At 34.6% G+C, this 25,431-nt stretch overlaps 6 protein-coding genes and 4 non-coding genes across 14 annotated transcripts; 4 read left to right on the top strand and 6 right to left on the bottom strand.

Annotated features, from left to right (window-relative positions):
- Positions 1-2,205: 2,205 nt before the first annotated feature.
- On the bottom strand, positions 2,206-9,028 carry imph-1 (K Homology domain-containing protein; the record flags this gene model as incomplete). Of its 5 annotated transcripts, none has more annotated exons than NM_001027524.7 (13): positions 8,818-9,026; positions 8,287-8,458; positions 7,954-8,066; positions 6,133-6,498; positions 5,636-5,791; positions 5,281-5,543; positions 5,107-5,229; positions 4,892-5,060; positions 4,743-4,847; positions 4,353-4,664; positions 3,729-4,032; positions 3,062-3,244; positions 2,206-3,006 (listed from the first exon to the last, which is right to left on the bottom strand). In NM_001027524.7, exons 1-13 carry the CDS (start codon positions 8,929-8,931, stop codon positions 2,900-2,902), a joined length of 2,487 nt encoding a protein of 828 aa, NP_001022695.1. In that variant the 5' UTR covers positions 8,932-9,026. The 5 variants fall into 5 exon arrangements, with proteins under 5 accessions (NP_001022695.1, NP_001263700.1, NP_001382732.1 ...); NM_001395829.1 differs by having other exon boundaries at positions 2,213-3,013; positions 4,892-5,066; positions 5,636-5,797; positions 7,954-8,078; positions 8,818-9,027; NM_001276771.3 differs by having other exon boundaries at positions 2,211-3,006; positions 4,353-4,847; positions 8,818-9,028.
- A 1,340-nt stretch (positions 9,029-10,368) lies between these two features.
- On the bottom strand, positions 10,369-10,583 carry M88.10. Its single transcript, NR_052262.1, has one exon. It is a non-coding gene; the product is annotated as an Unclassified non-coding RNA M88.10 (non-coding RNA).
- Positions 10,584-11,076: 493 nt separating this feature from the next.
- On the bottom strand, positions 11,077-13,605 carry M88.4 (PID domain-containing protein). The gene is made up of 9 exons (NM_065521.5): positions 13,457-13,605; positions 13,337-13,408; positions 13,177-13,289; positions 12,360-12,501; positions 12,219-12,301; positions 12,014-12,172; positions 11,857-11,962; positions 11,383-11,546; positions 11,077-11,335 (listed from the first exon to the last, which is right to left on the bottom strand). Exons 1-9 carry the CDS (start codon positions 13,547-13,549, stop codon positions 11,170-11,172), a joined length of 1,098 nt encoding a protein of 365 aa, NP_497922.2. The 5' UTR covers positions 13,550-13,605; the 3' UTR covers positions 11,077-11,169.
- 21ur-10785 lies at positions 13,050-13,070 on the bottom strand. Its single transcript, NR_052261.1, has one exon.
- Positions 13,606-15,413: 1,808 nt separating the features above from the next.
- On the bottom strand, positions 15,414-15,555 carry M88.11. Its single transcript, NR_052259.1, has one exon. It is a non-coding gene; the product is annotated as an Unclassified non-coding RNA M88.11 (non-coding RNA).
- On the top strand, positions 15,414-15,555 carry M88.9. The gene has a single exon (NR_052260.1). It is a non-coding gene; the product is annotated as an Unclassified non-coding RNA M88.9 (non-coding RNA).
- Positions 15,556-16,618: 1,063 nt separating this feature from the next.
- Positions 16,619-19,763, bottom strand: cisd-3.1 (Iron-binding zinc finger CDGSH type domain-containing protein). Its single transcript, NM_065519.8, has 4 exons — positions 19,625-19,763; positions 19,484-19,579; positions 19,251-19,432; positions 16,619-16,928 (listed from the first exon to the last, which is right to left on the bottom strand). Exons 1-4 carry the CDS (start codon positions 19,760-19,762, stop codon positions 16,862-16,864), a joined length of 483 nt encoding a protein of 160 aa, NP_497920.3. The 5' UTR covers position 19,763; the 3' UTR covers positions 16,619-16,861.
- M88.3 (RING-type domain-containing protein) lies at positions 17,585-19,076 on the top strand. The gene is made up of 6 exons (NM_065520.2): positions 17,585-17,741; positions 17,799-17,902; positions 17,959-18,080; positions 18,124-18,613; positions 18,696-18,899; positions 18,949-19,076. The coding sequence occupies exons 1-6, from the start codon at positions 17,670-17,672 to the stop codon at positions 19,019-19,021; spliced, it is 1,065 nt and encodes a 354-aa protein (NP_497921.1). The 5' UTR covers positions 17,585-17,669; the 3' UTR covers positions 19,022-19,076.
- Positions 19,764-20,191: 428 nt separating the features above from the next.
- On the top strand, positions 20,192-21,224 carry mrps-34 (Mitochondrial Ribosomal Protein, Small). Its single transcript, NM_065518.6, has 5 exons — positions 20,192-20,287; positions 20,337-20,417; positions 20,464-20,594; positions 20,641-20,848; positions 20,929-21,224. The coding sequence occupies exons 1-5, from the start codon at positions 20,198-20,200 to the stop codon at positions 21,103-21,105; spliced, it is 687 nt and encodes a 228-aa protein (NP_497919.1). The 5' UTR covers positions 20,192-20,197; the 3' UTR covers positions 21,106-21,224.
- A 796-nt stretch (positions 21,225-22,020) lies between these two features.
- Positions 22,021-25,363, top strand: ugt-62 (UDP-glucuronosyltransferase). The gene is made up of 8 exons (NM_065517.6): positions 22,021-22,112; positions 22,457-22,577; positions 22,625-23,072; positions 23,796-23,889; positions 23,934-24,044; positions 24,090-24,368; positions 24,600-24,766; positions 24,985-25,363. The coding sequence occupies exons 1-8, from the start codon at positions 22,023-22,025 to the stop codon at positions 25,268-25,270; spliced, it is 1,596 nt and encodes a 531-aa protein (NP_497918.1). The 5' UTR covers positions 22,021-22,022; the 3' UTR covers positions 25,271-25,363.
- Positions 25,364-25,431: the final 68 nt, after the last annotated feature.

Genomic DNA, 25,431 nt, shown 5'->3' with positions numbered 1-25,431 from the left:
AGGAATAAGATCGTTGAAACTTGGACGTAAATTCAGGTGATCGTAAAATCTTAATTCACAGAAGCTCGTAATTGAAGACGGAAGGATTTGTTTGAATGGTCATCCGGATGGGTCTCGTCACGAGGAAAGGTTATGGTAGAAAATTAAAAAATCGGAAACTGATTAAGATCTACATATACCAACAAGTATTCGAACGGAGAGCATTTCAAAATATTTCTCACGTTGAAAAAATTGCTCGTCGCCCCCAAACACTAGCACCAAGCGGCCGCCTAAAGTTGGCTATGAAAAAGAAAACATAGATCATGAAAAGTAGTGTTGGAAGTGAAGAGAGTGCGAGGGATGCTGAGAGTACCAGGCTGTGCTGGCGCGCCGGACTGGGCACACTCAAATACAGCTGCAGGAAGAGAAGAGGAGCGGAAGACGATTGAAATGAAGAAGAAGAAGAGGGAGATGAACATTAGTTCTTTTTTTCAATAGATAGTACTAGATAAGAGTAGAGTTTAGAGAAAAAGGTGTCAAGGTGGTTTATCATGACCTTCCAATAAATGAAACTATATCTTTGGGTAACTTACTTTAAGGAATCAGAAAACGGGAAATTACATGTTCTGGAATTATGTCAAGGTTACTAAAGAAAAATGTCTCATTTGGGTCCTGGAACGAGCAAAAAATTCTAGCTACAGTACCCCCGAGAATTTTAGAATAGAAATCAAACAGTGAAAATTTGGAAAAACTTGTAAGTACGGTATTTGTCTGGAAAGTCAGGTTCGTGCCAAGATCCTATGAAGTAATTTCACGTTGAAACCAAACCTATCTTATGAAATTTTTGGGTCTTGTCACGGAAAAAAAGCATGTGATTTTGAATGTTGAATTATCAATTGTTCCTTATTTTAAATACTTCAGAAACTCTTTGTAACCTATGAGGAATCATTGTTGTACTTTCGCGGAGTTTCAGTTGCATAAAAAATTGAATAGTAAAATGTGATTTATTTTCCAGTAACCTTAATACATCACATTTCACGCACAATTTTTAAATAATCGCTCGGAATTTTTTGTTGTTGTAAATATTTACAATTTATTTAAATCATTTTCAAAATCAAACACCAAAACGTTCGCCGGCGTGGTCATTTCAAAATCAGAGTTTCAAATAGAAGAGTTTCAGACAGAAACCATATTGACATAGACAATTTTACTGCCCAATCACTTTTTTCTTCCAAACATACTGATAACGATGCAGAGGTCGGGAATTGTTCAAAAATTCAAATTGCAAAAGTTTCATGGATTTATCGTTATTTCGCGATTTTCTAAGACATACATTTAAAGGTGCATATATTCATTCGGATGGGTCTCGCCGCGGTAAAAGCTTATGGTAGATTTTTTTGTTGTTAAAAATAGTAATTAAAATACAGAATACTTGAACAATATAGTTATAACCGGATAAATTTGCTTGCACATTTAATTTAATTTAATTTAATTTAATTTATTACGATAGTGAGATATCGTGAGGTAGAAAAAAACACATTAACTTCTGAATAAAGAAAAAAATCTGGTTCCACCATAAACATTTTACGCGGCGAGACCCATCAGAATAATAAATCTCGAAATTACGACAGGAGAATTAAAAAATAAATAATTTATCAACTGAACTTGGAAAACAAAATTAATGTTGAAGAATATAATAACTAGCTCATCAAAATAAATTGAAGTTTCTCAATGGAGCGCGATTGAAGAATCTTGAAAAAGCTTGCAAATATGTAATAAAGTATGTTTTAAAATAATAATGCTTTGTTAAGTCGAATTTCGAAAACAAACGCAATAATATCGCCAAAAAACGCAAGCTGGGCACTGGCACCCACGTAGAAATTGCGCAGTCGGCGATTGGAACGAGAAGAAAAAAAGAAGGGAAGCGTGGAGAGAGTGGGAAGGAAAGAGAGACGCAGAGTCCGTGCAAGGCAGTGTCAGGCTGCCCGTCTTGTCGATTATCTCTATATTTTACACACTCTCTCGCCTTTATTTGAAGGCCGAGGTCATTTTCGTGTGCTGTCTGCGTTTCTCAATGAACGGGGTGTGTCTGAGGAGAGGTTCTTTAAAAAAAACGGAGAAATGATCTCTTCCGCGCGGCAACGGGGCGGCTGTTCCGTGTTCGAGAAGTTCGTTGGCAATGACGTCATAATTTAAATAATGGTGCACCTGGAAAAAGAAATAGGCTTACAACTTTTTAGGACACATTCATTCGCAAAAAGTTATCATTATTACCAGAAACATTTCAAAGGGGGAAGAGAAGGAACAGATTTCCAAAATTTTCAGAGTGAACAGTTGGGAGTTACATCTGAAATATCAGAACGAAACTGTTGTGATGGTGGTGGGCTTTTGGTGGCGTCGCCGGGGAGCGTTGAAGAAATTGTGAGAGCATTTACGATTCTAGGGAAAAGCAATAGTTAACTAGACCTATTAAGGTCATGTAGAGACCCGCTGTGTAGTCTAGCCTACGTCTAGAAATTAAAGTTATTATTATTTTTGCAAAATGTTCTCAAATTCTGGTTGGGGGCAACGTCCCGTCGAAGAGACCGAGAATACAGTACGCACCCGTCAGGGGGGAAATGGGAAAATATTCCTAAAAAACAATTGGAATAACATTGGGGATGGAGGGGGGTATTCTTCAGAAAATGTATTGGTTCGGGATATGCTCGTAAAGAAATGAATGTAAATTTGTTGCGAAATATGTGCTAAACTTAAATTCTCAAAAAATTGCTCAACGCGGGACGGGGAAAAGACAACGGGAAAATGCTTGTTTTGATGGTGCGGGACATAAAACCAAAGGGAAGAAATTGAAAAAGAAAAAAAAAACAAAAGAATAATATGGAAAATTTCAACAAAAAACTGGAAACCGTAGAACTATATTCTATGGCGATTTGGATTTAGGAGGAGAAACAGATTTTGGAGAAGCCCGATTCGAATTGCTAATTGGTGCAATTGTGCCCAGCTGGTCCATTTTTTCGAGTGCGGAACCTGAAAACTGTTCACTCGGTAAAAAAAAAAGTGTCAAGTCCTTTCAGTAGCTTACCATCTTTTTCTTGACCTGATGATGGGGCTGAATGTGGTCGACCTCCTTTATAATCAGATGACTTATTGCGATGATCTCCGGAACGATAATACTCATTTACAAGATGAGCAAGTCGGAATTGCACATTATGAGTTGAGTACATATTTCCAATAGTTCTTATCATAGTCATGTCTTCTTCGAGACCTGAAAAATAAGAAATTGAAAAGATTAGTTTCAATTTTCTGAATTTTGATGGTGTACAATCACTTGTGTACTCAGTCATATTACTTAGAATTTAGAAGTGAAGTACGAAAAAGTTACGATACATTTTTTTTTGAAAAACGCGAAAAAGCTCATAAAGCGGCAGAGTCTATTTTCAAAACTTTCATATAAATAATCGAAAAATAGTATCTTCCTATTTCTGGACTTTTTCAATCAAATTGTCTCGTTCTTCTTGGATTTTTTTTTTCGTATTTTTCTTTTAAAAATATAACTGAATACTATAACCAATCAGAAAAATATTCAATTTTTAAATTTTTTTTTCAGAACAAATATAAAAACTGGAAACCCAAGTATTCTATAGATTCATTAAGAATAAGTTCATTTTTATGTGAAAAAAGAGTGAAAAATTCAACATTTTAGTTTTTCGATTTTCAAAAAGAAACATTTTACAAAATAAAAAACCCACCATCATCGTGTCTATAAACCTCTCCTCCATTTCGCTCTTCTTCTGGAATCTTGACCACAGCACCCGTAATTCTCTGTAGCTCACGAACATTCTGTCCACCTTTTCCAATTATTCTACCAATGATTCTAGTTGGAACGGACACTTCAGTACGGATTCTCAACATGTGAGATCTATCGCCATCCATACCCGATGAGGGCAACGATGAGCTTGTCTCTGCTATTTTCGAAAACACATACGATTGAGCCTTGAGAAGTTGAAGATCATCTCCGTTGATAGTCACCATTCGCTCCGAAACTGGTTTTGGCTGCAAATAATAGACATTTTAAAAAATTATAAAAAATGAAATGAATTTAACTGCAAAAGTAAATAACGTTTTTTAAAACCCAGAGGTATTTATTACTTGAAAAATCGCAATTCAATTTTTCTCTACATTTTTTAAAAGTTAAATTACAGATCACTCTGAGAATTGCAAGAACTCTATTTTAAAAAAATAAAAAAAAAACAATTTTGAGGATTTTCCTATTTGCTGTCAAAAGCTATTAAATTTTCAAGAACTTGAATTTTATTTTTTTTCAAACAGAATAACTAGACACTGTAGAATTCTCTCATTTTTTGTATTTTTACCTTCTCCTCAATAGCATCAGATGAGTTGATTGTTGCATTATCCTCCAGAAACTCTTGTGGATGATCTCCAGAAGCAACACCTTCACATCCACTATCCGTCTCATCCAATTTTCGTTTTTTCTCAGCTTCTTCAGCTTCTCTCTGAGTCTTCTCTTCTGGAGCCTCAATTTTAACGGATGCACCAGTATCACGAATTATCATCTTGATATTCTTTCCCTTTGCGCCGATGAGTGCTCCAATCATACTATCAGGAACCCACATGCGAACTTGACGGAGATTAGTGGTTCCAGGTTGAATTTGAAGAACTCCAGGCTGTAGGAAACTGTTGTTGGCATTTTGATGAACAAGATGCTGTGAGCTGGCAAAGTGCTGCACCTGCATTACACCCACTGGAGTTGGAATAAAATGTGGAGCTGAAACTGCTGAAGATGAAGCACCTGGTGGAAGAATTGGTGGCATCATCATTGGTGGCATTGGACATTGCATTGATTGTGCCTGAAATCAATATTAATTGATTTAATTAGATTTTAGAAACTAACTCTAAGCTGCGAATCCGATTCATAACACTTTTTCAGTTTTGCAGAAATGAGAGCTTCCGCCTGAACAACTGCCTCAATCGATGGTCCACGAACCATAATCGTCCGTTCCATAAGACCAAGTAATTCATTCGCAGTGAGTCCAGAAATACCACCTGGTGGTTCAATGTACCTGGAACTTTGATCCAATTTACAAAATTTTAGAATTAAATCCTCACTTGGTTACGGTAATGTTTGTTCCAGTTTTCTGCATAATTTCTTTAATTGAACTTCCAGCTTTGCCGATAAGACGACCACAGAGTTGATTGTGAGCTCTCATACGGAGAACCGTGTCAGCGCCTCTACAAATTCAGGAATATAATTCATAAATATTTAATGTTTATTAGACTAACACATTGACATCATCCTTAACAGCCTCGCTTTGAATAACATCCAAAATACGAGCAACTGCTTTTGTAGCTTGTTCAGCAACTCCATGAACTGTTAATATCCGATCATTATTTCCCAAAACGGTTCTTTCCTTCTTTGAAAGATTAACGAAATCTACACGACAACGAGTTGAACTAGCAATATCTTTGATAGTACTTCCATTTGGTCCAATAATCACCGCATGATATTTTCCTTCAACAACACAACGAATCGGCCAGTCTTTTAGCTGTAATAAATTAATCATTTAAGGCATTTTTCATTTTTGTCAAAAATTTTAGAGATACTTTCCTAGCTACAATAATTTTTGAAAACTCCTACCATGCATCTAGGCATCATTAGATTCTGTGGAATGTGATGTGGACCCGAATGACTCTGATTGTGATTGCGATGTTGGTTATGGTTTTGACTCTGATGATGACTTTGTTGATGTTGACCAGCTTGGTGTTGTTGGTTCTGCTGATGTGGATGATAACCCTGAAACTGGATAAATTTGTTAATTTTCACAATTTAATAATAACAAATTAAATTATCGAAAATTTTTTAACTGGAAAATTGTCGAGTTGTAGAATTATTGAAAACTGTTCATTTTCCAGAATGAAATATTAAAGTCTTCCGATTTTAATTAGTTAGCAGAGAAGTGTATTCTTCACTGAAAACATATAATGCCAAAAAAATAATTTTTTCATCAATTTGAGTTTAAAATTTTTTGAATTCGATAATATCCGACATTTCCTATTGCTGAACGTTTTTTTAATTCTTCAACTGCTTGATTGAAGTGAAATTCGAAAAAAATATACAAAAATCGTTTTTTTTACCTGCTGAGCATGCTGCTGCATCATCTGTGGATGTTGTTGATGATGAATCTGCATTTGATGCATTTGCTGAGCCTGTTGCTGCTGAGCTTGTTGCATCTGTTGAGGCTGCATCATTGTTGGTGGTGGAACCATGAACTGTTGTGGATTGATCGGAGCTCCTTGAAGACGATGGTGCATCTGTTGGGCTTGTTGCTGTTGAACGGCCTGTAGTTGCTGATGCATGAAATGGGCCGATTGGTTTGATTGCTGCTGTTGCTGCATCTGCTGTGGATGTTGTTGACGAGCGCCTTGATTCTGTTGTTGCTGATTATTTTGTTGAGACGGCTGATTTTGCTGCTGTTGACCAGACTGATTGCCACGGCGTTGCTGAAATTTTATTATTATTAGTATTTTGCATATGTATGAATTCTAATTGTATGAAAAATTAGGAAAAATCAATGATTTCTATTAAAAAAATGTCTTGAAGACTCATTTAAATTTGGCTCAAAAATCAAGAAATATCACCATAAAACGGAAAAATAAATCCGAAATTTTAATACTAGATTTTCAAAATTTTATCTTAATTTCCTGTTTCAATTCCCTCCAAAATGAGATGTATTCTTACTCGATTTATTTTTAAATATTTCTACATTTCAGACTATTTTGGCTACTCCACCTTAAACAGAAAACGAAAGAGAGCAAAGAGGAATCAACAAGATACTTACTGGCTTTTTGGCTCGTTTTGCCAACATTTTAGACAATGTATTGTCAATATGATTCAGATAATTATCGACTTAAAATAACTTTAATAACCCGAATAGTCCAAAATTGATAATAGCGAGAAGGAAAATGTTCAGTTTTTGCGACGACGGAGCGGAGTAACGAATTTCAAACAGAGTGCAAGCGTTAGAAGGAAAGAAGAAGACACGGAGGAAAAAATGAGCTAGTCAATGTGCAGAATATAGAGAGCGGCAATAGAAAAATACGAAATAAGCGTGAGGAGAAGCCGTGCCTAGGAGAAATGAAAGAACACTGCTGGACGATGGAGGATGAAGAAGGAGATGGGAGGCAGCGGAGTATGAAGAGGCAAAAAAAAAGAGAGGTTGGTGTCGATTTACGAGGGGTGCGCTCGAAGGAATATTGAAAATAAAAAGACGAGTTTATTCGATAAAATATGGAAAAAAGAAATGCAGTACAGAAGGCTCGGGAATATGTAAATCGGACAGAGATAGTACAATGGAATTTGCATACAAGAGTAGCGCATTTTGTTTCTAGTTTCGAGAGCATTATACATATTACGAACACGCTGCATAAGTCTGGTCAACGCATTATTTCAGGTATGTTAGCAATTTTTTAAAAATTTATTTACAAGAAAATAGTTTTTCCTTAAAAACTAATCCGAAAGATGTCTGATAAGTTTAAGAAAACGTGCGGCAAACTTATGTTAATTTCAGTATGATGACCTAACTTTTTGAATTAAAAAATTGTGGGAAAATGTTAATTCGATCTAATGATATCTTTTTTGCGGAAAATACCGGAAAAGACCTCAAATAGTGCCAGAAAGTCGAACATTTCAACTATTTGACTTTTCAACAAAAAACATCATTAGATGGAACGAACATTTTCCTACAATTTTTACTTGAAAAGTTAGACAGAAACTAAAATACGTTTGCCGAAAAGATTTACAGCACAGCTTTCAACACGAAATCCGAATTTAAAGCGATTTCTTACAGTTCTCTGGTGCACCATTGAGATTGATGAGCAAACATGTAACAAATATGAAAAACTAATTCGAATGCCGCCGAATCCGTAAGGTTCAAAAAGTTCAAATTAAACATTTACCTGATGCTGCATCATAAATTCTTTGTTCCCACCACTTGCACTTTGATATGGTGCACCTGCGGCACCGCTTACTGAAGTTGTAGCTGATGGCGGCTGTTGTGGTCCGAGAAAGTCTGCAAGATAATCTCCCCAAAAACGGTTGAAAACAACGAACGCACCGAGGCTCTGAAGTTAGGGGAAAACGGATGAAATCTAGATGAGAACAGTGTAACGAATCTAATTTATTTTTACATTTTGATGGCTAACAAGAACTAATTATTCCGCTGATTCAAAAATTTAAATCTGCATATTTTTATCCGTTTTCCCCGTATCTTCTCACTTCAAATATCTCACCATGTTCGGAAGCCGAATGAATTGGAAAATAATTAGCCTGTGCAGCGGTCATCTGATTTTGATAATACATTGATGAAGATTGCTGAGAAGCTTGAGCAGCTCTGTATTGCTGTTGCTGCTGCTGATATGTTTCGTAGTCGGTTGCAGAACCATCTTGCTGGTAGTCGGTGAACTGAAAATTCAAAAAAATAATACGAGATTATTCGAAAGAAAGATGTGCGGCAAATTTACAGGATTCTCTTTTCATCGTTGTGTCAAAGCTTTTTCGGAAATTTATATAGAAATATCGATGAATATTTGTAATTTTTAAAAATAACTTTAAATTGAATTGAAAGATTCGAAAGGGTGCTCAAAACTGTCTCAAAGTTTTAAGAAAATACATTTTTAGTCAGTTTTTGAGCAATTTCTCGAAGATTTCCATAATGTTATTTTTAAAAACATTTCTAAATAAACTTCCTAAAAAATCTTTTTTAAAAATCGTTCGATTATCAAACAATTACGATATTTCTTGAAGTATTTATAAAAACGAACCACTTGTTGCTGTGGCTGTTGACCACCATTTCCGAATTGTTGAGGAATGACAGCATATGGATCAGTTGATCCGTTTCCAGTTGATCCACCTCCTCCCGCATTGAAGTATTCCATTATTTTGTTGTAGTGCACTGTGTCCTGAAGAAGCAAATAATGTTGAAGATGGTGAACAACCAAAGTGATTATTTGTGGTGGAGAATCGAGACTACCTGCAATGTAGATATTAGGAAAATATTTTAGAAATAAAGGACGAAAGAATTCAAGAAAAGCTGTAAAAGTGAGTATATGTCTGCTGCCATGTAAAAGTAATGAAAATAATGTGTGTAAATTTTGTGTTTGTGACTTGTGGAAATTCTTATGAAAGCATTCCGTTAACAGCTTTAAGAGGAGCAATGAGAGACTTTATAGTAATGATTTTACAGCTGTTAAAGAGAAAGGCCAGTACCACCAGATGCTGGTCACATTTTTTTCAGTAAATTATAGCAGCTGTTAATCAATTTTTCCCTTTTTGCCACGATTTGTCCGTTCTTCTCAATCAGTTCATTCAGCCAAACATCTCCCAAAAAATCTCAGAAATCGCCAAAAATGTATTTATGGTCAAGATTTCGTGGGCATTTCGGTGAAAAACGGCAAGAAAATCTATGTGGGGTCGATTTGAGAGTGAGAATCAAGAAAAAAAAGAAAGAAAAGACTGCGGTGAAAACGAACTACTGATAACCGATTACTACCAAAACTGCGCTCATTTCACAATCTAGAGATAAGAGACGCGATTGAGATAAGGATATATTGAAAATGATCCAAAAACAATGTGTAGCTTAGGATTGTATTGAGTTTCAACATTTTTCTGAGCTTGTGGCGTGTAATGTGCTCTTGAAGTTGACCATTTGGAGCATTTATCAACCAGACTCCTTTAAATATTAAAAAAAAAACAAGGAACATAAAGATCATAATGACACTCTGAGACTCAACAGTAGTGCAAATAAAACAAATTTTTAATGGTCAGCTTCTTTAGATGTGAAACAAGATGGCAAAGGGCATCTCGGGTTTTTGCAAACGAGAAAATTGACCGATGGATGAGAGTTGACAACTGACGAAGAAAAGCACATTATCTGTGGAGCAAAAAAGTTTCAGAGGAAAATAGGAACATTGAATGGAGGCGAGAACTGAATTTACGGGATTTGGAATATTTTTTAAATTATCAGGAGCAATTTTGCTTTCAGAAAACAACGGCGAAGAACGGATAGAATAATGCGTTCTACCAGAGACCGACGGAAAAAAATATAATTTTCAAAGCTGAATCATCTAAGTGGATTGCACTAGAGCTACAAAAATAATGCTAATAAAAATAAAACAGGATTGAGTTTAACAGAAACAAGATATGAAAGAATGCGCAGAGGTGTGAAAATTGGAAAGAGATCACAGGCTTAACGGAAAGCGGAGCCTGATCATCCTGCCATATAGCGTCTTCCAGATTGATCTGATGCCGAGATTTTTGCAGCGATGAATGGCCAGCAAATCAATAATATTCGGAGCGACGTTCTTCACACAGGCAAAGGAGACCGGGGACGACGATGGTTGTGGCACAGGAGAGAAGAAGAGAAGCAGAGTACGCGAGTGTGTGTACGCGGAGGACGTCTATGTCTCGAGATGGGCGCCACGACCCTGCTGTCCCTGACGCGAGGCGCTCCGAGTCAGAGACAGACACAGAAAGAGAGATTGCCTGTTGAATGGAAAAGTTTCTGTTTGGATATAAACATGCTAGTTTGAGTTTTTGAGTGTTCTCCATTACTCCAACAGTCTGAGTCTCTCTGGAGCAATAGTACAAAGGTCAGCGGGTCGAGACAATATAATTCAAAGAGAGAAAAATAAGTTATAGAATAGTAATATTGGAATAGATATGAGATTTTCAATTTCTTAAATAGGAATCACTTTTCACCTAAAATTCCACACGAAAACACTAATGCATTAATCGAATAGGATATTAAACTATATATTTACAACTGGAAAATTAATGTTTTACATTTTTCACGAAAGAAAAGATTTAAAACAAACGCTGCAACTCGAATAGCTAAAATTTAAGTTAAAAAATTCGATAAAATTCAAAAATTAAAAACAAACAAGCGAAGATGTGCATTCTGACGTGACGGTGTTCGCGTACTTGCCTCGTCTACCGTACCCAATAACTTTAATTCGAATATACTGCGTGCTTCCAAAAATAGCTGATAAATGTTAGTAAAACAAATTTATATTGAGTGGGATCATGAAATTAGTTATATTTATTTCAAACAGTTGAGTTGTAAAGCATTATAAAAAATACAAATAATTATTTACATGGATTAGGACTTCAGAGACCTAAAAATCGAGTTTGATGCTGCTGGAGCGGCGCATTTTTTGTTTCCAAAACCCTTCTAAGGTGTTCGTCCGTTCGTAGGAGTTGTGCCCAAAAGGGTCAGCCACATATTCAGATCGTGGGAATCGGCGCGGTGGTGGTGGTGCCAGATCACTGCCGCGAAGATTTCTGGAAAATGTCTAGTAAGATATTTCGACTATTTCAACAACAATTACGTGGAAACAAGTGGATCAGCTGCCAAATCGTCCAAACTTCTCGATTTGTTTTTTGTATCTCGTAGCATTGTGTCTCCAAACATTCTATATCGTGAAGAGTCTGTTTCAATTGGGAGCTCTGATAATGATGCTCGTTTTTCTGACTCATATCGATTCAAAGAGCTCTGAAAATTCAAAATGTATTGGAAACTTCTCTAAATATGTATTTGTTACGCAAAAATACGCCCCATTGGTCTCGCCACGAAAAATTCGAATCTAAGCCACTAAAAAGTGTGCACATTTAATTTGTACAGTAAATAATTTGACTTGGATTTTGCTTTAATATTTTCATAATCCGTGCTGCAATTTTTCTTTTTGACAATGAAAGAAAATATAACGGGTATTGGGTTACTGTACTACTTAAAGACGCACACCTTCTTGCGCGACGAGCTCTGTTCGGAAAACAACTTTGTTCGTGGCAAGACCCAGACTCACCTCTCGACTCCGACTCATATTTCCGATTCGTGATTCTCCGATTATTTTGTTTTTCAATTCATCGACGACTCTCCTTGAAATCGTTGGCGCCAGCCGTCTGGGTGGTCTAAACAAAATTTTTTAAAGTATTTCGTTACAAGACCCAGCAAAATCTTACGCATCAATATCAGTTGTTCTGCTTCTTTGATCTCGTTCCAATGGAGATGATCGTTCATCGAATCCAGCTGTTGATCTACTGACACTTCTAGACTGTGAGCAACTTCTTTGTGGACGAAGTGCATTTTGATTTACACTTCCTTCCGAGTTATTGTTATTTCTGAACAGTAAAATAGGTATTTTCTTTTCAAAAAAAAATTAAAAACCTTGGAACTAATAGTCCTGACAAGAATAACCGATGCTCCAAATCGTTAATAGATCTTTGTACATCAGGTCGAGAGAGCAGTAACTGAAATTGAAATTTCAAAATGTTCAAATATAAACTTAAAATAAAAATCACTAAATACCTGTAAATTAGCCAACATAATCTGTGCAGTTTCAGCACTATCACATCGATAACAGTGAACATGCATTGGTGATTGCATTTCTGGATTCAATACAAGCATCACAACTCCCACTACATCATCGAATGGTGCTTTTCCGGTTATACTGAAATTGAGTTTTTGAGCTTCAGATTTCTTTGGATTTTTATAAATTTTAAACATAGGGAATTTATTGGAAACTTTGAAAAACTATATTGAAAAGTTTTAGGAATACATGAAAACTTTTCATACTTCTCATATTTGGCAAAAATATGAGAACCTTCTCCAAGTTTTTATCGAGTTGTAGATTTCAACAGGAAATTTTTATTTAGAATTTTTGTTTTACTTCTTGATCTTCTATATTATCACCTTCGAAAAACTAACTGTTTCCGTTCTAGAAAAAAAAATTAAAATATAGCATCATCAGTGGGGAAGTATGTTACCAAAATGATCACGTATCATGGCAAAATTTTACAAAAAAGTTTGACATTTTACCATCGGAAAACTCCGCTTTAATAGCTTTGAAAGTCGACTAAAAACCATTTTTCTAATAGATGTAATTGCGTTTCAATTTTTTTTAAATTTGAACATTCTATAGGGCTTCAACCCTTTAAAACTGGTCATATTTTATTTTTGGAAAATTTGGCAAAAAATTTTGAAAACTCTGGCAATTTTTTGGTGAGTTTTATTATCGTATTGGGCCATGTTTGAATATAAAGTGTCTAAATGTTGAAACAAAAACATTATTTTTTATTCTTAAACCATATTTTATAAAAACTGCTAAAACTGAAAACAAACAAACCTATAAGTAATACAATTGGCGGCAATTTGAAACTTCACCAATTGCATTTTAACTTTTCCACTTCTTGACATTGCTGGCACAGATTGAATAAGTTTGAGACCTTTTGACGAAATCTTAACATTTTTTATTTTATTTTTCAGAAATATTAATATTCAAATACCTGAACTGTAGCTTTGCTTGGAGTTTTCTTGAAACTTTCTTTCAAAAGTTGCCGCATTACTGGTAGAACAACCTGACAAGTGTCGAATTTTATGATTCTTTCAATTAAAAAATAACGAACCGCACTTCCCCTTACACCATCAGCTTCTTTTGAACCTAAATACCACACATAAAAGTGAGATTTTGCAATTTTCGATTGAAAAAACCACGACATTTTGGGGGTTCTTCCAGAGATTCGCAGGCAAATCAAATCATCAAAATAATCTGAAAAAGTTTAATTTAAAAAATTGTGTTTTCTATTCGAAAAATTTTCTCGCAGAATCTTTATGATCTTACGGAATCAAAAGAAAAAGAGGGGGAACTGTCAATGTGTCAAGCGGGCGAGGGAAAATAATGGAGCAAGTGAGAAAAATGGACGATTGAAATCAGGTTTTGGATGAGTTTTGGATTGCGGACAATTGAGTGGCACTTGCCACGTAATCTAGGAACATACGTGTCTGCAATTACTGTAGTTTTGATAAGCTGACCTCCTCTATCTAAAAATAATTATTCCTCAACTATGTGAGCTCATATCTTGGTTGTGTTTGAGCTTACTAAAAATTAGTAGCTGATCCTTATTCATATTCTTCATCATTTATGTTTCTCTAGTTTTGTAAGAGTAAATTTTGTTAAATAATCAAAATGAATTGAGAAGTTAGTTGTTAAAGTAGAATATTCCTGTGCAAGAACTATTACACTTACACCCCTCTTGCTCTACTTTGATAGTTTAAATCTCGGTTCTCTTTGATTTTATCTAGAAATTGTCAACTGACAAAATACGTGTAAAATATTTCTCTATAGGACATATACTGTAATTAAAAAATTGAAAGTGGATGCCACTGGAGTATGGCCAGTCAGGAAATGCTTTAAAATTCCTCATTGGCTGCTAAAAGAACCAAATATCATAATAAAACCTTTCAAAATATTTTAAACTTTTTTATGGGCTGTGGAAAAGTAAAAAGTGAAAACTGAACTTTCACCAATCATAATTTTAGAAGTCGACCAAAATCAAATGTTTAATTTCTTCTTTCCTAAATTTTTTTGTTACGTTCGAATCATATTTATTTGAACATTATAGGAGAACAAAACTGCACCAATTCTCGAAATTACTCAAATATCCACATTTTGGAAAATTTGGCAATTTACCAAAAGCTTCAGCAAAACCTGAAAAATTAGAGTATTTCACTATGGTATTTGGTCATATTAGACTTTAATAAGTGTATACAGATCAAATCGTGAAATATTGAAATTTGTAAGGTGGTTTTGCTATTAATTAATTTTTAAAAAGTGACTGTCATATTAAAACAAGACTAAAACAAGAAAAACTATGTAATAGTCCAACACTATACAACATAAAAATTAAAAACTCCAGCATTTGGGATTTTCCAAAATTTCTGTAATTTGCCAAATTATCCGAAAATGTGCACTTTTAAAGAAATTTTAAGCATTGCTGAAGATTTGAACCCCAAGAATATTCAAATACAAATAATAAAAACATACCGTATGTTCCCTATTAGACTCACACTCCTCTTGCTCTACTTTGACTTATACCTCGATTCTCTTTGATTTCATCTAAAAATTGCCAACTGACAAAATACGTGCAAAATATTTCTCTACATTTTTGCAGTAGAACGTTTTTTGATAAAACTTCAGAAAATCAAGATGTAAGAAGTAGAGCAATGTTGGTGCAAGTCTAATAGGGAGAATACGGTAATTAGAAAATACAAGTCTAATAACAAAAAATGTATTTTTTTTAACTGAAATTTCGCCCTTTTTGAACTTAAATTTTAAAAATTAAAACATTTTTTTGAAAATTTATGTAGGAGCTCCTAAATAGCAGCGGTTAAAAAAGATTCTTCTGCCGATGCCTTTTAAAAGTAGTCAAGTACAAACATTTAGAAGTCATTAAGACGGTAGAAATCTGTGAAAAAAAAAGAGAAATTCACAAAGATACCGTAAACTAGAGTGTTGGAGGGATGAAGAAAAATCAAAAGAACGGCTCAAAATTGATGACTAACTCAGAGTAGGTGAGAAAATGAGTGAGAACAACCGGATAATGTGTGGTTTGTTGATTGCCTGAATCGAAAAGAATTGAGTGGTGTAATAGGCACTCAAATGAATCAAATATTCGGATACAAAAAAATGAGCGATAGGCGGCAGAGCAGCAACCAATCGTCCGGCTCTCACTTTTCGAGCATGACCATTCGCAAATATTTGTGTAAAAAGAAAATGACGAGAGGCGAAAAAGGTGAGCGAGCATTTTCGCACTTTTCAATGAGTGTTATATCATCATGTTGTTATACGTTTGACAGAATCTGGTTCAACGATGCATGCGCGCTCTGTTGAGAATGTATGTACGGGGTGGGATAACTCTGGGAGTTTTTGAATTGTTGATAAAAAAAAGGTGTCACTATTAAAAAATTGTGAGCTGGAAATTTTATAGACTAAAGTTTGTGCCATTCGGCACTGATTTTAGATATTTTCCAGGCCATTTTTCCAATTTCGATACATTTGTGTAATTCTCAAATTGAATCAAAGAAAACAAGAAAAAACGTTATTTTATAGGTGTTTATGCAAAACTACGGTATGCGGTCTCGCCGCGACCGGGTTATTTTCAAATAAGAGGCACTGAAAAGAGTGTGCGCCTTTAAGGAGTACTGTAGTTCAATTTTCTTTGATTTTTCATAATTTTGTTGCTTGTTTTCCCAATTGAAAAACATTTAAAACAAGTGGCACTACAGTACTATTTAAAGGCGCATAACCCTTCGCGTGTCCTTCATTTGAATAAGTTTTGGTCGTGTAGAGACCAAGTCCGTGTCTTGAGAAGTTTGGCAAGTGACCACCAATTTCAGCCGTTTCAGTAAAAATCAAATCAATAAAATTCTAATAAAATATGAACAGCTAGACTTGTTTCGTTGGTGAAATATCAATATCCAGAGAGAAAATCCTAAATTGTTAGGCATGATGAATAGAAGGATGAATGCTTATGTAAATTACAAGTGTCTCTATGTCTATGAGAAGATGTTTCAAGTATGGTTTTACGGCAAAAGAAAAGAAAGCGATATATTCGTTTTCCCAATTTTCTTTCCATAATTAGTGGGAAGATCGTTTGGTTTGTGAAAAGTGAATAGGCAGGCACCCCCGAAGAGAAATTGAGGGAATATAAGAGAGGAAACAAATCTGTTGTTTTTTGTGTTTTGGTTTTTTTTTGAGATTTGATGGATTAACTTCAGTGCGAATGAGAAGACGTTTTTGTAACTTTTAATTTTTTTTTTCTTCCTTCTCAAACCTGATGGGAATTTGAGATGGGATTAAAGACACAAAACCTGTAAGGAAACAAAGAAAAGTACAAAAGAATGATCGGTGTGGGGGATTAAACTAGATACGAAACCAAACAAAGCTATGAAAACAGGGGATATCTGAATAGCCTAATTCAACAAAAACACAATAATAGTAAAGACCTAAAACTATATGGAGTTGGTCATAATTAATCGAAAAGTCCAGCTTTCTTGTCCTCGTCCGTTACGGTTTTGTGTGATCCATCACAGAATGGTCTGAAATTTTAGTTTTTATATTTTGAATAGAAACTTAACGGTAAATTAATCAAAAACTGCAGGTGTGCATATATTTTCGAATTTTCGTAACTATTACGCCAAAAATACGGTACTTTTTTTAAATTTAAAAATGTGTGCGTCTTTAAAGAGTACTGTATTTCAAACTTTCTGTGGAATTTTTAATAGTTTTTCTCACGACTTGCTAAAATTTATGCAGCTTTTTATTTTTATATTTGAGTTTTTAAAAATCAATGAAAATTTCGCAGCAACGAAATATTAAATTTACAGTAATCTTTAAAGACGCACACATTTTTAGAATTAATAAAAAATTGTCGTGTCGAGACCGGGTACCGTATTTTTAGCGCACAATCCGCAAAATTTTGCGCCTGGAAACAATAATTTGTTTGAAATAATTTTTTATCCGAATTAAAAACGAGACGTATGAAATTTGAAAGATAATGTTTTAAAATAAATTTTGATCTGAAATATTTTCTGTTAATAAATAATAAAATTTTGAAAATTATTTACAAATATTAAACATTGTTTTTAGCGTGTAAAAGGTTATGAACTTTTCAAAAAAACTTTTGCACCGATTTTTTACGTTAATTTAAAAAAAAACACTCTTGCTAATCGGTATCAAATTTATTATTTATTATTCATATCATCAAATTTGGTGATCTTCTTCAGTCCGCCCGTCATTTGTGTGATTCCATTGAAACGAGGACGGAAAATCATAAAAAGATGACTGATTTCAATTCGAATGAAACAAACAATTCACTTCTCTCATCTGCAAGCTCATTTTCTTCTTTTTTGGTGAGTTTTACTATTTATAAAGTTAACATTTTCAATATAATATTAGAAAATTTTCAGCCAGTACCTGGAATTCTGGAGCTCATTCCTCCATTTGTTCGGGATATGTGCAAGTCGCCGAAAAACGTGGAAATGAGAGTTGCATTCGATGCTCCAACTCAACAGTAAGTATACTTATTATAATGAGAAACCTCCTAAAGATATTGACTTTTTATTTTAGATCGACTTATACATATTCTATCAATTGGGAAGACAATGAGAACTCGGACGACAAGTATCTCAAAATTCTCCAGAAATCGATCAGTAGATCCACGAGTATTGGCTCACTCAACACTATCAAATGTGAGTTTGACTTTGGAAAATAGCTTTACAAGAGATTTTTCAGCGACCACTGTCGTCCATGATGTCCCTCCGCCAGTGACTGCAATCTGTGATGGTCCATGCAAGAAAGCATTCCCATCCAATCTTCTGAATACAATCGGAAGATGTGGACACTATCTGTGCACTGCTTGCTATGGAATTCTCAAAAATTCGGATGGAACAACTGGATGTAGTTCGAGAATGTGTTATTGGAAGGGAAAAGATCGGAAAGAAGCGAAGAAAAACTTTGAGAAAGAAGTTTGCCGTAAGCAACGTCTCCGTGCCCGTGAAATGAAATCTCGTGGAATTGATGTCAAATCAGCTTCATCTGCATCGAGCCGTACGAGTCCTTCTCCACATGAAAGTTCTGAGGAGACGGATTGTGCTGTCGGGTCGGTGATGGACAACCTTTCCAATGCAAAGGGAGACTTCCGGCTGATTTATCCATTGCTTCAGGAAATGATTGGTGTAAAGCTGTATGTTTTGGAGCAGCTGGATATTCTCGGAGTTCAACAGTGAGTTATCATATTTTTAGGCAAGCCAGGCATGTAGGCAGGCACATGAGCAAACATACCGTGATTCTTTTTATTTTTCCAGCAACGTTGTCGAATTGGAAGTACAATCGACCACAAAAGTCAACAGAGTGATCACTTCGCTTCTTCGCGAATACTTCCAAACGTTGCCACCTGATCAATCGGGAGTACTGTACCACGTGGAATTGGAGCCTGGATGGTCACGTAGAGTTCGAAGAGTTAGGACTAAACAGTACAACTCTCTGGAATTGTACAACTTTTCCAAGGTGTAAGTGAAACTGAATTCGTTTAGTAGATCAAATTTAAATTAATTTCAGCGATGAGTACATTGTGTTTGTGATGGATTTCGGTGCATTTCTCAAAAACGGAGTGAAGATCAATTTTGTGTAGAAGACATGAGAGAATAATGCTTTTTATGAATTGAATAAAGGGTTTCCGTGGGATGGTTTTTTTGTATGAATTTTTTTGCAAGTCATTCAATATAAGGTAATCTGAACATAACCTTCCAAATTAAATACGTCTCATTTCAAAGTCCGAAACTAGTTTAACTTAATTTCCTTAAGCTCTAGGAACACGATTTTTCGCAACTTTTTAACTTTTACAAAAAAACAAATCTTACCGATTATTTGTTTGCTTGCAATTGCATAGCCACACCGTCATGTCCTTATCAGGAATAAATCGTACTGGTTTCAATTTAAGATCGGGAATTCGAATTGAATTGTGGGATCCATCGCAGAGTGGTTGCGATCCACTATATCCACAACTGCACCATGCGTAAACTTTATCCTTTTTCATGTGAACCTATAAAAAAATTAGCTCAGAAGGTAGCATACGAGTAATATATTTGAATACCTTAGTTGGTAGCTTACTATGCACTTTTCCAGTTCCGGGAAGCTCGTGGTTGGTTCCTTGCAGACCGTATTCCTCATTTGGTTTTTTGTCTTGAAGCTAAATATTAATCAATAAATATTTAAAACCTCCGAAATGACTCACAATATGATATTTCAGAACTGGTGGTTCGGTTCCTACAAAATGTGTTCCCTTTCTTTGAAGCCTGTTTGGACCAAATCCGGTTTTCTGACTCTTTTTGATGACTGACAAACAGATTTGAGCCGATTGAGTTATCCGCATTCTGTAAAACTGATAACATTCACACATAACTGAGTTAATGAGTACGAGTGATCATTATAGAAGTGAAATACAATTTAAAAGCAATGTTTGATGAATTTTTAAAAATAACATTTTCTTTAAAACTGTTTTGCACCGAAAATTGTGGCATTTTTGTCATTAATTACATGAAAAAACTGTCTAAAGTTTTATTTAGTTTGGGAAAATGAAATTAAAACATCTAAACACATGCTTAAAATAATTTTAAAGTTGAAAATCTGAATAAATAAAAGGAAGAATATTTCAAGGGGCGGGGCTAAAACGGCTGCACTGCGCCTCATTGCAAGCACGCCGCGCATTTTTTCTATTCTTTTTCTTCTCTTCGAGCATTTAATTTGTTTCTCTAATTTTTTCCTTTTCTTCAAGATTCACAGTCAATTTTAAAAGTTTCAGATAAAAATGTCTTCAAACTTAATCAGATTTGTTGGAAATCATGATATTGCATCGGAAGGAAAGTTTTTGTTCGAGATTCTCTCACAACTCCGCAACGTATGTTATTCTGCTGTTTTCCCCCTTGATTCAATTGTTTTTTTTTCAGTTTGGTGTCGGTCGTCTTGTTACAAAGAATGAATGGACACGGAAATGGCCGAATAATCCGTCATATATGAAGATTTTGAGGGCATTCTTGATTTTTAGCATGAACAAAGATCACTGAAACTTTTCAGGCAGAGCCAGGCATGGACCGATGGTTATTCGAAGGAAAAGTTTATGCTGAATGGGTCTTTCGTGGAAAAAATCTTGGCGTTTATGAGTTTTCAAAGGATTTGAACAGAAGTGACTGGCAGCTGGTACACAAGTAAGCAATTCTTAATTGAGGATTCGAAATTTTCGTTTATTTTCAGACATCAAGAAAAATCATATACATCGAGCACAACACCAATGCAAGATCTTGTTCTTCCCGATTCGTTTCCATTGCCACCACTTCAAGTTCATTTGTCACAGAAAAGTGCTCGCAAAAATGGTTTGGATGAGAAAACTGTGTCAAGACGGGCTCCGCTCACACTTAGTGTCGATCCAGAGTTCCAGCACTTGAAGCCGTTCATCAAACAGGTGGGATTAACTATGTATATGCTGAAATAAAAAACTCCGAAACTCACAAAATTTTATTTTTCAATTTTCAACCATTTCAGGAAGCTCCTTCAACAAAAAGCGTGTCGATCTACGAGGAAGTTGATAAGAATGCACTTTTGGATCTTTACGGAAACGAATTGCCAGTTAAAGTTGAAGCTTGGAATGCAGGACCAGCAATGTTCCAACCACGATTTAATGCCACAACGATGAGAGTTGAAGAGCAACCACCGAAATGATTCTCTTTCAATTTAATTTTTTTTAAATTTAAGTTTTCGATTGTAGCAGTTGTTTTTAGACTTTGTTTTCTTTTTGTTCTGTTTCGTTAGAGTTTTAAAATTAAACTATCATGAACCAAGTCACATTGTTCCAAGACTACAGTGAAGTGAAATTTGTGATAGTTAAAAAAAATGTTAATGATTAATTCAAAAATACAAAAATGTATAAAATATAGATCACAACTTAAAGAGAACGCATTCGTTATAACAGTATGAGTTGAACAAGTTGAATCATTAACAGAAACGAACCAAACATCAGTGGCGAATTTGCGTAAATAAACTCAGGTTTGAATACAGTACTTACTGTGACTAAATAAGTTGCAACAGCGGAGGGAAAATATTACTGACGTTGTGAAAAAGAGAGTTGTGAAAAATGAATACTCATAGTCAGTCCAGAAATCTAATGGTACAACTATGTTTTTTGGTGGCTTTAACTTTAAAAATTGAAATTGCGCGTGGAATTCGGTGCATTTGGAAAATTTGTGCACCCACCGTAACACAATGCATCAGATTTCCTGCGCAACTTTATTCAAGATTATTTGATTATTACACTCCACTAAATATTTAAGATGATATTTCACAATAATTTTTACGTTTTGGATGCACAAACAACACAATGATGTAAAACAGATTGTGATAAGATAAGAGCCTATTTAGAATCAGTACTTTTTTTTCAGAAAAGCACCAAACCATAACTTCCTACAAACCACATTTCTGATTTATAAATTAGCATTGTCTATAATTCTCTACGGCTCTCTTTTTTAGTCTAGTTGTCTCTAGGAAACTTGGGTTTGTGATTGACTATCAGAAATGATGCAAATAAAAGAGTATTTAAACAACGATGTATGGACAAAGTTTTCTCAATTTCTGTTTCAGAAATGAAATTGATTGCTCTTTTTCTTCTACTGCTTGGAGCAGTTTCCGCGTACAAATATGCGGTTTTTGTACCATATATGGCTAATAGTCAGGTGAGCTGAGAAACTTTAATCGAGAAATATTTCATACTATGTGGAGCATTTGTTAAGTCTAGGTCAAATTTATAGTAGTCAAAGTTCTTTGGTACATAAATTGGAAAAATTTTCTTTTCCCTTTGATTGAAATCGTCACAGACATAAAACCAAAAAAAACGATCAAACTTTTCACATTCATATTTGGTTATATATAACTATAATGATAGTTACCAAAAAAGTTCGATGCTTCTCCATATTAAACAGTTTAAAATGGAGAAAATGTGCTACTGACTGAAATTTAAAACAAAACAGTTAAAACGTTCGTATAATTTTAATAAACTTTCTAAATTATTGCATTTCAGGTCCAATTCTGTACTCGTGTGGCCGAAGTTCTTGCCAATGGAGGACATGACGTCACAATGATTCATCTTTCTCATTTGCCAGATTACAAAACTGATGTGAAGATTCCGAAGAATATAAAGGGTTCGCTTTTTGAATTCTAAATTTCTTTTAAGCTTTTTAATTTTTAGTCCATCGTGTGGAGGCATATGTCGAGGGACTTACCAAAGCTCTCCTTGAAAAAGAGCAATCTGCATTTATTTTCAAAGATACCGGACTGAAGGATATGCCAGCTATGATGTCAATGTTCAGTAGATTCGGAAAAATGTTCCAAGATGGATGTAGGAATATTGTGCGAAACAAGGAGTTTATGAAATGGCTGGAAAATGAAAAGTTTGATGTGGCCTACTCATATATCTATTCTTCATGTCCAATTGGACTAATCCATGCTGCAAAGATTCCATCTTGGGTATGGTTGAACAGTGGAGCACTGATGGATTTTGTGGCTGAAACAGTCGGTGTACCAATTATTCCAAGTTATGTACCTCCATTAATGATGGAGTCCGATGATGAAATGGGCTTCTTCTTCAGAATGAAAAGTTTTATCGGACATACATTGATGACAGTTTTGCACAGAAGGTTAGTTCGAAGAAAATCATTACTTATATACAAAAAATACAGTTCGAAATATAGTTTTAAAAATACAGATAATGAGAGCTCTTGAAATTTGAAACAAGTCCCCGAAGAAACATTTTCAAAAAATTTCATTTAAGGCAGATATTAATGTTTAAAGTTATGAAAATTAAATAAATAACCTAATAAAAAAATGTGGTCATTTATATGCCTGTAGGTCAGTTTTTTTTGATTAAACTGGAAACTTCTGGTACCTAGAAAAATTTTGTAATTAAATTCAGAAAGCTCATAAAATGTGAAAAAATCTGGAAAGTGCTAGAATTTGCTAAAAAAGATCTGGAAAGGTCTAGAATTTTTAAAAGAATTTCCAAGTCTTAGAATTCTCTTGAAAGTCCGCAAAACTCCAGGAAAATGTGTAACTGTAGAAAAATGTTACCTACATTAGCACTTTAAAATGTATTAAAACAATTTAGCGTGCGCCAGTCGGAGCACGCGTTTTGCGCGTGCTCCGGTAAATAAATAAAAAATATGGGAACTTGAAATTGGGGAGTTTTAGATAGTTATTATACGTCATAAATTTCAAAACCCTACTTTTTGAGTAGATTTTAGAAAATTCCTTATTTTTAAATTGTCATTAACTTTTTTTAAAGGCTTGTTTTTGATAATTAAAAAAAAATTCATTCTGCATTCCTACGATATTCCTAAAACTTCAAGTTTTTGTATTTTCAGAATGACCTCAAACGGAGAAACTCAAATTTTCCGTGATGAACTGAATGATCCAAACTTCCCACATACAATGGATCTTGGAGCAAAATGTCCATTGGTGAGTTTTTAGTTAATCTATTTTTTAATCACAAAAACGTTCAGGTAATTGTTAATAGCAACGAACTTTACGATCTTCCTCGTCCGACATTGGCAAAGGTCGTGAATATTGGAGGATTAGGAGTTGGATTTGACAGTGCCAAACCATTGACTGGGGTTAGTTGTAGTTATTGGAATGTACCTGAAACTATTTTATTTCAGGAGTTCAAAAAAATCTCGGAGACCGGAAAAGGAATGATTGTATTCTCATTTGGATCCGTTGCAGCAGCTCATGATATGCCATTAGAATGGAAGAATTCAATTCTCGAAGCATTCTCCTCACTTCCAGATTATCAATTTTTAATGAGATATGTGGCTGATGATTTGAATGATAGATTGCCAAAGAATGTTCATTTATTCAAATGGCTTCCACAGAAAGATCTATTGTTGCATAATAAGACTAAAGCATTCATTACTCACGGAGGTTATAATTCTATGCAGGTATTCATTTTATATTATTTGAGAAACGTTGAAGTTAGAGTGGAGAGAATTTAGCTATTTGATATTTGATTGAAAATCACTTTTTTTTGAACTGAAAAGCATTTTTGAGAATTTTTCTGATATTTTTTCTCGGTAGAGCCTAAATGGTTCAAAACTTTAGATAGGGCAAAGTTACTCGGTTTCTAAATGCAACTTTCAAATTTCCATAAAAATAAGAATCCATTGTTCCAGGAGGCAATTTCTGCTGGAGTTCCACTGGTCACTATTGCACTATTTGGTGATCAACCCAAAAATTCCAAAGTTGCAAAAAAACATGGATTTGCTGTAAACATTCAAAAAGGCGAAATTTCAAAGAAAACGATTGTAAAAGCAATTATGGAAATTGTGGAGAATGACAGGTTTGTTATTTTATTACACAACATTTCTAACTGTTGAAATTGTATCTAGCTCGGGAATGTCGGGAACCATGTTTTGTCAGAATAGCCATGGTTGAGCAAAGTTGTGACAAATTGAATGTTTTGGGCCGCTGCTCAGTTAATTCAATTTTTTTCGCGTTAGTATGAGTCGTAATCGAAAAAGAACTTTTTTTACTATCAAAACTTGAAAAATTTTGCAGTTACAAACAAAAAGTGAGTCGACTATCTGCAATGGTTCGTGCTCAACCAATGAAACCAGCTGAACGACTTCTAAAATGGTCAGAATTCCTTGCCGAATTCAAAACTCTTGATAATTTGGAGCCAGCTGGTCAAAAGCTTAACTTCTTCCAATATCATTCACTTGATGTAATTACATTCCTTTTCATTGTTATTTTCATTGTATTTTATATTGGATACCGTTTCATGAGAGCTGTAATCAGGTGTTGTTTCTGTAAAAAGTGTGAAACAAAAACTAAAAAGGATTAGGTTTTTGGAGATTTTATAAATTATTTTAATTTGTTTTTTTTGTTTTTTTTAATTTTATTTTATAATCTTTCGGGTTGAATAAATGATTAAAAAAACAATTTTTGATTTTAATTTGCTATGCATACAGAGGTAGGCTGGCTAAATGAGGAGAGATGGGTTGC

The sequence above is a fragment of the Caenorhabditis elegans genome, chromosome III (assembly GCF_000002985.6).
Source record: "Caenorhabditis elegans chromosome III".
NCBI classification, from domain to species: Eukaryota; Metazoa; Nematoda; class Chromadorea; order Rhabditida; family Rhabditidae; genus Caenorhabditis; species Caenorhabditis elegans.
Note: the sequence above shows the minus strand (reverse complement) of the source record. Positions and strands in the feature narration are given on the sequence as shown.

Bases quoted from the DNA above. Each gene is read 5' to 3' on its own strand.
- M88.4 (NM_065521.5), bottom strand. From the start codon at position 13,549: ATGTCGTGGTTTTTTCAATCGAAAATTGCAAAATCTCACTTTTATGTG. The intron at 13,290-13,336 runs GTATTTGAATAT...AAAAATGTTAAG, and splicing joins CAAGCAAAGCTACAGTTCAG to ATTTCGTCAAAAGGTCTCAA. The intron at 11,336-11,382 runs GTAATTGTTGTT...GACATTTTCCAG, and splicing joins GCTGATCCACTTGTTTCCAC to AAATCTTCGCGGCAGTGATC.
- M88.3 (NM_065520.2), top strand. From the start codon at position 17,670: ATGACTGATTTCAATTCGAATGAAACAAACAATTCACTTCTCTCATCT. The intron at 17,903-17,958 runs GTAAGTATACTT...TTTTTATTTTAG, and splicing joins TTCGATGCTCCAACTCAACA to ATCGACTTATACATATTCTA. The intron at 18,081-18,123 runs GTGAGTTTGACT...GAGATTTTTCAG, and splicing joins CTCACTCAACACTATCAAAT to CGACCACTGTCGTCCATGAT.
- cisd-3.1 (NM_065519.8), bottom strand. From the start codon at position 19,762: ATGCGGATAACTCAATCGGCTCAAATCTGTTTGTCAGTCATCAAAAAG. The intron at 19,580-19,624 runs GTGAGTCATTTC...ATTAATATTTAG, and splicing joins CAGTTCTGAAATATCATATT to CTTCAAGACAAAAAACCAAA. The intron at 19,433-19,483 runs GTATTCAAATAT...ATTTTTTTATAG, and splicing joins ATAGTAAGCTACCAACTAAG to GTTCACATGAAAAAGGATAA.
- mrps-34 (NM_065518.6), top strand. From the start codon at position 20,198: ATGTCTTCAAACTTAATCAGATTTGTTGGAAATCATGATATTGCATCG. The intron at 20,288-20,336 runs GTATGTTATTCT...TTTTTTTTTCAG, and splicing joins TTCTCTCACAACTCCGCAAC to TTTGGTGTCGGTCGTCTTGT. The intron at 20,595-20,640 runs GTAAGCAATTCT...GTTTATTTTCAG, and splicing joins GACTGGCAGCTGGTACACAA to ACATCAAGAAAAATCATATA.
- ugt-62 (NM_065517.6), top strand. From the start codon at position 22,023: ATGAAATTGATTGCTCTTTTTCTTCTACTGCTTGGAGCAGTTTCCGCG. The intron at 22,113-22,456 runs GTGAGCTGAGAA...ATTGCATTTCAG, and splicing joins CATATATGGCTAATAGTCAG to GTCCAATTCTGTACTCGTGT. The intron at 24,045-24,089 runs GTTAGTTGTAGT...ATTTTATTTCAG, and splicing joins GTGCCAAACCATTGACTGGG to GAGTTCAAAAAAATCTCGGA.